Source organism: Piliocolobus tephrosceles, chromosome 7, assembly GCF_002776525.5.
Source record: "Piliocolobus tephrosceles isolate RC106 chromosome 7, ASM277652v3, whole genome shotgun sequence".
Taxonomy (NCBI): Eukaryota; Metazoa; Chordata; class Mammalia; order Primates; family Cercopithecidae; genus Piliocolobus; species Piliocolobus tephrosceles.
Genome location: NC_045440.1, coordinates 147,621,512 through 147,629,713, shown reverse-complemented (window position 1 = coordinate 147,629,713; position 8,202 = coordinate 147,621,512). Strand labels below are relative to the sequence as shown.

At 60.9% G+C, this 8,202-nt stretch overlaps 1 protein-coding gene across 6 annotated transcripts in view; it reads right to left on the bottom strand.

Annotated features, from left to right (window-relative positions):
- MROH1 (maestro heat like repeat family member 1) overlaps window positions 1-8,202 on the bottom strand; it is a 119,274-nt gene that overhangs the window by 18,882 nt on the left and 92,190 nt on the right. For 4 of the 6 annotated variants that reach the window (XR_003307382.1, XR_003307383.1, XM_026449740.2 and 1 more), the window contains exons 21-32: window positions 7,959-8,078; window positions 7,543-7,665; window positions 6,582-6,728; window positions 6,468-6,494; window positions 5,486-5,608; window positions 5,159-5,238; window positions 4,739-4,853; window positions 4,535-4,630; window positions 3,810-3,914; window positions 1,656-1,791; window positions 1,409-1,521; window positions 35-187 (exon numbers count right to left, since the gene is read on the bottom strand). Coding sequence is in view for 4 of the 6 variants with exons in the window: in XM_026449740.2 (XP_026305525.1) it covers window positions 35-187; window positions 1,409-1,521; window positions 1,656-1,791; window positions 3,810-3,914; window positions 4,535-4,630; window positions 4,739-4,853; window positions 5,159-5,238; window positions 5,486-5,608; window positions 6,468-6,494; window positions 6,582-6,728; window positions 7,543-7,665; window positions 7,959-8,078 (1,338 nt within the window). In the remaining 2 variants the exon portion in view is untranslated. The remainder of the gene's footprint in view (window positions 1-34; window positions 188-1,408; window positions 1,522-1,655; window positions 1,792-3,809; window positions 3,915-4,534; window positions 4,631-4,738; window positions 4,854-5,158; window positions 5,239-5,485; window positions 5,609-6,467; window positions 6,495-6,581; window positions 6,729-7,542; window positions 7,666-7,958; window positions 8,079-8,202) is intronic. The other 2 variants (XM_026449741.2, XM_026449742.1) reach the window with 1 other exon arrangement.

The following is an 8,202-nucleotide window of genomic DNA, read 5'->3' as shown; positions in this document are numbered from 1 at the left end:
CTTCTCCTGGAGCCGCCGCCCCGCCCCCTCCCACCTTCTCCTGGAGCACGCCACCCCGCTCCTGCAGCAGGCAGTTGATCATGACGGTAGCTGCTCGGGAGCAGTTCTTTTCGGGGTCTCCCAGGGCCTCAAACATGGTTAGCAAGAGGCTGATGAGCTGGTCAGGTGGGAGGCGCTTGGCAATAATCTAGGAGGAAAGCGATGCCTGAGGTTAAGGAGGGAAGGGGGGCACCCCCAACGCCACTTCTCCGGGGCATCGCGTCTCAGGGACTCGCGTCAGGGTGGGAGGCCACGCCCCCTCTCGCTGCCCCGCCCCAGCCGCCCCGCCCTGTGACTTCAATGAGCTCGCTGCACGGGGGTGGGGTCTCCTTCTCCAGAACCTGCCAGGGCCTGCTGGAGGCTGGGCGGGCTCCTGGAAGGTGGTGCCTGGGCAGCTGCAGGGCTGAGGTCACAGCACCCTCCTCGGGCTCCTTCTGCCTAGTGAAGTGGGCTGGGAGCAGCCCTGTGGTGCAGTCGCCCTGGAGCTCTCTAAAACACGGGGTCAAGGGCAGACAGGCCTTGGCTCACACCTGTGATCCCAGCACCAGAAAGGGCCCTCGTGACCTACCCCTCCCTCCTTTGTAGGAGACACAGGCTCTGGACCTGGAAGGCCTTTCCTAAGCACCAAATGGAGACAGGCAGTGTTCCAGGTTGGCGACCCCCATGAGAGCACGGCGGGAGGGGCAGCTTTCTTATCCCCTTGGAGGGACTTATTTTTCCCCCCTGAAATGCAATACTTTAATAATACTCAAGTTTGTATTCTAATATGCTGAGCCTCGGAGTGGACCTGGCAGGCATGGGTCGGGGGGGTGGGGGATGCAGTGCCCAGGGCCATCAGCCTCCCTTCAGATGGCAGTGGACAAAGCACCGTGACCAGCTGGAACCAAAGGCAGGGCCTGCCCCTGGCCCCTTGGCAAGAGGGCTAGAGCCCGCTGCACCCTGCAGGCGATGACCCTAGCCCCCCACGTGGCTCTTGGGTAGGCTTTGGGGACACCACCACACAGGGCAGCCGCTGGAGATTCTGTTCCAGAAACCTGCATTTTCATGAGAGCAGGCCAGGGTGTCAATGGCAGGCAGAGGGCGGCTGGGCCTCATGGCACCCCATTCCCTCCTCGGCCTCTGCCAGGTCTCAAGACAAACAGCACCTTCCTCTCGTATGGACTGCACTGCCCTAGCGTAGGCGGGTGTGGGTGATGGGGCCAGTGCAGGGCAGCGCCAGCAACTAATGCAAACACTCAGGCCCTGCCCCGTGCTCACTGGCCATGGGTGGCACTTAGAGGCTAGGGGAGGCCAGGTGCTGCCTCGGAAGTCCCTGTTAGCCCCAGACAGTGCCAGCCTGCCTTCCGGCCACGGAGCTCCCAGCTGGTACCTGGCCTATGCTGTGGCAGGTGTGGAAGAGAATGGTGGGGTCAGGGTGCGCGAGGCCATCCTTGAGGCTGAGGAGCCGCTCCGCCACGTCATCGCGGTAGTCCCGGGAGAAGCCTGAGAGGCAGCAGGAACGAGCAGTCCGGCTCAGGCCCTCCCTGGCGGTCCCGCAGCCTGGACTCTGCACCTCATCCCTCCCTCCCGGCACCCCTGAACGACCACCGGCCCCCACACTCCTGATGAGGGCTCACCCTCATAGCCGAGCTGGAGGTAGAGCAGGGAGTAGACGCAGTCGACGGCCTCCTGGCGGGTGGCAGGCCACAGGTCCGCGCACCGTGGGGAGAAGAGGCCAACGAGAAGGCCCAGGTTGTGGAAGGGCACCAGGGCCTGGAGGAGGAGATGCCTGGGCTATTGGAATGCTGGGGATGAGTGGATGCCACCTATGCCACCTGCACCCAGAGGAGGGCTGGAGTGTGGCCAGGAGTGTTGCTGGTGTCCATGAAGCCCTGGGCCCTCACTGCGACCAACACAGCCCCCAGCGGGTTCCTCCCTCCGCTCCCGCTGCGGCGTGGGTGCTGCTCAGCTCAGCTCCGACCACACCTCATCTACACCAGGGCCACACAGGCTCCCAGGCTGGGCCCCTACAAGAAGGAAGGCCAGGTCATGCTGACATGGGCACACAGGCATGTGCAGGCAGACGGACAACTGGGGTGAGGAGGGGGCCCCAAATGGGAGGAGTGCATGGGCTCTGCCAATTTGGGTGAGGGGCAGGACTGTACAAGACTGCCTCACACCCCGACTGGTCCTGGTCCTTCCTTCCAGAGCCTTTCTGCTCTCCTCAGTCCTGCCCCTCCCATGCTCCTATAGTCAAACACCTTCCTTCTACTTCCACACCTCCTCTCCAGCAGATGCACCTGTCCCCCTCCCACCACCTGGCCCCCTTCTCAGCCCCTACATGCGAGGCCTTCCTGGGAGGTGCTCCCACCCTGCCCTTGCACAGGATCCTGGGCTCAGAATCTCCTATCAGATGGAAACCTGGTATCTGCTTGGGTGCCGCTGAAACTCCTCATCCCCAAAATCACCACTGATGAGAAAGAATTTCAAGTCAGAGGGGAAAGGCTGGAACGTCAGAGAAAGACTGCAGGTGACCAGCCATTGTTCTCAGGCTAGGCATCCATCACACCATGCACCAAGGTAAGCTTCAGCCAGACCAGGGTTATGTGATGAGCAGGCCATGAAAGCATGAGGTGGGAAGAGCCCTGAACACACAAGATTTGGCCACATAAAGAATGAAAGTTTTGGTTTCAGCTGGGCGCGGTCGCTCATGCCTATAACCCCAGCATTTTGGGAGGCCGAGGCAGGCAGATCACTTGAGGTCAGGAGTTCAAGACCAGCCTGGCCAACATGATGAAACCCCGTCTCTACTAAAAATACACAAATTAGCTGGGAGTGGTGGTGGGCGCCTGTAATCCCAGCTACTCGGGAGGCTGGAGCAGGATAATTGCTTAAATCCAGGCGGCGGAGGTTGCTGTGAGCCAAGATTGTGCCACTGCCCTCCAGCCTGGGTGAGAGCAAGAGACTCGGTCTCAAAAAAGAAAGGAAGGAAGGAAAGGAAGGAAAGGAGGGAGGGAGGGAAAGAAAAGAAAAGAAAAGGAGAAAGTTAGTTTTGGTGCATTAACAAAAGGCCAGGTGCAGTGGCTCATGTCTGTAACCCCAACATCTGTAATCCCAGCACTTTGGGAGGCAGAGACAGGAGGATCACTTGAGCCCAAGAGTTCAAGACCAGCCTGGGCAATGTAGCAAGACCCCACCTCTACAAAAAAAAAGAAAATTAGTTGGGTGTGGTGGCATGCACTGTAGTATCAGCTACTCGGGAGGCCAAGGCGGGACGATCACTTGAGTTCAGGACTTCCAGGCTGCAGTGAGCTGTGTTTGCACCACTGCCCTCCAGCCTGGGCAACAGAGTGAGACCCTGTCTCAGGGTAAAAAAGAGAGAGAGAGAAAAGAAAGCCTAGAATAATCCTGATAGATGACAAAAAGATATTTAGCAAAATCTAGTATCTGTTCCTGATAAAAGTTTTCATTAAAACAAATAGATGCTTGTGGAACATGATAAAAAAAAAATATTGTCAACCAATTCAAGCACTGCGCTGAACAGTGAAGCCCCGGAGACCAGAGGTGCACGCTCCTCCCGGCTAATGGTGGGCCCCTGATGACAACGGACTCTACTCTGAGCAGCCATCCCTGACAACTCCTGGCCCTGACAGGCCCTCAATCCAGGTCTCAAGGAAGAGGACTGTGGCCTGAGCTGGGGTGGCGGCCAGAAGAAGCCAGGAAGGCACCTCACACTCCGGGTCATGAGTGCCACAGGCAGCAGCATCCGGGCCGGGGACCCAGGTACTCACGCTGACACGCAGCTGCTCCAGGAAGTGGCGCAGCAGGAGGGCGCTCAGGCCCAGGGCCCGTGCCCGCTCGTGACCTCTTGGGGACTTGATCCATGGGCTCAGGTGCTGAGGAAGAGGAGGCTTCACACAGGTACTGCTCAGAGGGCAGCCCTGGGAGCAGGAGCCTTGTGCATTGTGGGCCAGCTCACTGTCCCTGCCAGGCCATCCTTCCCGGGCTACAGGGGGCCAAGCCAGGGACCCAGAGTGGTGCCAGCCTCAGGCCACCATAGCTCCTCTGGCCCTGCCACTCTGTCCTCCAGTCTGGTCACAGACACAACCCAGCCCAAGTGGAGCCGGGGCCAGCCGGGGCTGTGGAAGGACACGGTGGAGGCCGCCCTGGTCCTAGAAAAACACACTGAGCACGGGGGTCAGCCCTACCCTCGCCCACCGCAGTGCCACCCTGGTCGCAGCCCCCAGTCAGGAGCCATGGGTACCTGTGGGCCCCTCCATCCCCGCGCCATGCAGTGGTGGGAGAGGACAGGCTCCAGAGGTCCCACCTGGGTCAGGGCCTCCCCATCTGCTTGCTGGCCCAGATGGGAGGGGCTGCACCTGCCTGTTCATAAACCACCCCCAACTGTAGAGAGCACCACACTGTCCCTAGGGCGCCCCCATGTGGAGAGAGGCCAGCAGCCAGGTGGAGTGCCCTCTGTGCCCCCACCCCATCTCCATGACAGTCCCCCGCACACCTCAATCATGATCTGCAGGCCTTGGGGGGTCATGTTCCGCTGCAGGAGGCTCGTCAGCAGACCCTCAAGGGCGTGCAGTGTCTCCAGGTACAGGGACTGGAAGGAGAGCCGGGCCGTGCGGCCCCACCAGTGACCCTGCCGCCTACAGCGGCCTTCCTGCCGCTCTCATGGGTGTGAACACAGGCAAGGGAAACATGGGGATACCTTCTGGCAGCCTCCGTCCTCCTCCTTGGGCTCAGGCAGCAGGGCCATGACGCTGTGCAGGCAGCCACGGATCACATCCGCCTGGGCCTGCTCGTCCAGCGCCGGCTCCACAGAGCTGAGAGGCAAGTTAAGGGCCCCAGACAATGACCCTGAGGCTGAGGCCCAGACACCCAGCAACCCAGGCCTGTGCGGGCAGCACAGCCTCTGCCATGTTTACTCTGCTTCAGACCACGGCGGCAGCCCACGCACACACATGTAAGCACGCACACACACACAAGGCACGCACACACGCACATAGACGCGCACACGCGCGCCCATAGGTGCATGCACACGCGCACGCACACATGCAGGCACACACGCACACATACACACACACACACATGCAGATGCACGGACCTGTGCAGAGGCAGGAAAGGATACACCAAGTAAGTGCAGGTGAGCATGGCTTTCTTCCGAATAGGTGTCCTCAGGGAGTCCGGGGGCTCTGCCCTGATGAACTCCTGGGTGAGGCAGGTGCATGACTCAGCCCTTGGAGGAAACCCCAGCCCTCCTCCCTGGTCAAGCTCCGTCCCCCAGCATAAGTGACACGAGGGGCCCGAGGAGCAGAGCCCCATCTGTCCCTACATGGCCCCTCCCATGTTCCCAGGCTGTCTTCATGTTATTACCCTTGGTGCCCCCAATCCCCACCTCTGGCCTCAGTCTCCCAGGAACCTGCCTGAGGACCCACCAGGCCACGGCCATGCTCACCATCATCTGTGCCACCAGCTCTGCTTTCCGGGTGAAGTGGAAGGAGCCAGCCTGGGTGCTGCTGCAGATGGCGCGGCTGACCATGCACACACTCTGGACCAGGCACAGCTTCAAGGCTGGGTCCTGCAGGGACACGGGGCTCCAGGAGACGCCCACACCCGCCCTCCAGGGCTGAACCCACACACACCCCCGTTTCTTTCCTCCGAAGCCAGACGTGCTGCACTCTGCTCTCACAGGAGCTCTCCAGTCAGCTCTCTTGCTTATCAGAGTCCGTGTGGAAGAAGCAGGGGGGCCACCCAGGGATTCCCCCGTGTCACACTCCAGAGAAGACAGGCCACAGAGCAGACGCTGTGTGGTGTGACCAGAGGGCTCCCCACAGCAGGAGGAGAGTCCTCCGGGGAGCGCTAAAGGGCTGGGAAAAAAACCTCTGAGAACAGCCCTGCCCTCACAGCCACTGCAGGAGAACCAGAGGGCCTGTTCTTCAAGGAGGGCTGACTGTCCCGAGAGAGGGGCTTGTCAGGTTAGTGCCAGGGAGGCCAGAAGGGAAACTTGTTAGTGAGGCTGGGGTGAGGCCTTGGGGGCCAGTGGAGCCTCCACTGCCACTTCCACTGGCTTTGGGCCTTGTTCCCTCTCCTAGGTGGTCACTGGGGTCCAGGGGAGGTACAGCCCCCACGAGCACTGGGGAGCAGAGCCAGAGGAGGTTCCAGCTGTCCTGGGATGGGTGGGGCTGGCTGAACTCCCTGGGGGGCGACAGCCCACGACCCGGCCCCTTGGAGGCACAGACGCCTCCCTTCTTCCCACTGCCGTCCAGGGCCCAGGCCAGGGCAGGAGCCCTGGTGATGGTCTCGAATGCCCCGTGGGGACTGAGATCAGGAAGCCCCAGCAAGCTCCCCCTCCGGCCTCTGCCCATGAAGCTCAACCCGCCCAGAGGAGAGCTGAGAGGGGAGAAGCCAGTCCAGCACTTAATCCCTACACACTGTACCTTGGTTTCTACCTTTACTCCCAGAACCTGAACAACAAAAAGTGAAATGAATTAAGATGTGAGTCCCCGGCAGCCCCAGCTCCCCTGGCGTGGCAGCCCCACTGCGATGCCCACCTTGGTGTTGAAGTGCTGGCAGATGTTCCGGAGGATGTCTGACTCCACTTTGGCCAGCACCAGCTCCTGCGGGGCCCGGGCTGCCACGTGCCCGTAGCACAGGACCAGAGCACTCTTCACCTTCTCTACCTCGTTCTCGCTTCGATCCTGAGAGGTCAGAGGAAACAGCGGGACTTCAGTTACACAATTACACTCCCCGACGGGAATCCTTGGCCTCAGAAACTCCTGAAGTCCTCCCAGAAGAAGGGCCAGAGCCAGCAAGTGACAGCAGAGGTGTGCCCCAGCCGTGCAGGGCACCGCCTGAATCTGGGGAGGGGGAGAGCCTCTTTGAAAGGGGCAGGAGTACAGGCAGCCAGCTGGGCATGGGCCCACTGGGTACCGAGTAGCAGAGGGCCGAGGGTCAAGGTAGCGTGGCCACGTGTGAGAGTCAGGCAGGAGGCAGCCGAGAAGAGCTCGAGGCCCCATCCTTGCTGCACTGCAGATCAGCCTTGATCCACACAGCAAGGGCTGGGAAGCCCTGCGTGCTTGGTCCCGCCCTGAGATGCTGTAACTGGGACAGTTACGGGAGAAAGAAACTAGAGGGACCACGGCCGGGATGGGGGCCTGCGGTAGAGGCCCACTCCTTCCTTAAACCAGGCTCAGCCTCCGCCAGCACAGCCGGTGGCTTTGGCGAGAACGCGGAATCTGCTGGCCACCAGGGGGCAGAGCCCCTCTCATCACCCACGCCTGGCAGAGACACGGCCCTGGCCACAGCTACTACGTTTGCCTCGGGGAGGCCACTCTGCGTCCCTCCCCACTGGGAACGCCCACACACAGGCCCCACCCATGGAAGGAATGCAGGAGCAAAAATTGCTCCAGGGACGCAACCAGCTTCCTGCCCCACTCCAGCCTGCAGGGCACCCCCGAGCCTCAAACTTGTGGATAGACAGCTGTCCCCAGCCCTGCACGGCGTCAGCCTAACCTTAAAAATGTTGAGAATGCCGATGGATTTTCTGAAGACCTCTGACCTCACGAAGTCCTCCAGCTGGGCCAGCGTGTCCTCGAGGTGGGAGATGGCACAGATCCCGAAGCAGCAGGCGAGGCCCTGGGGGGCAAGACACTTACCCCAGGCAGGGGAGGGCACACGCTGCCACACACGCACGCACACAGTCACGCATGGACACGGGCACACCCACATGTACACACATGCGCACACTTGTATACACATCAACAGATCGCGCAGACACCCTCTGTGCATATATGCACACCACACGTGTACGCACACATGCACACGCAGGCATGCAGCCTGGCCGGCTGCCTCAGAGAACAGCAGGTGGCCGCCGACCTCCAGCCCTAGGTCGACCTCCCGCCGACCTTCTGCAGGGAGAGTGGCCCCACCTCACGTTCTGCCTCCTCCTGGTATCTGGCTGTTTCCAGCAGCTCTTGAAGGTGCTTCCTCACCACCTCCTTACTTGAAGCAGCACCCAGGGTGGTTCCTATGCATTTGTACAGGAAGTTCTGAAACAAAACCAGAGAACGAGAACATGGCTATGCCTGACTCCTGAGTACAGGGAGACCCAGCGCTGCCACGGGGCTGCCCCTGGGGTGCACCTCCTGCCCACAAGCTGATGAGAACTGCAGG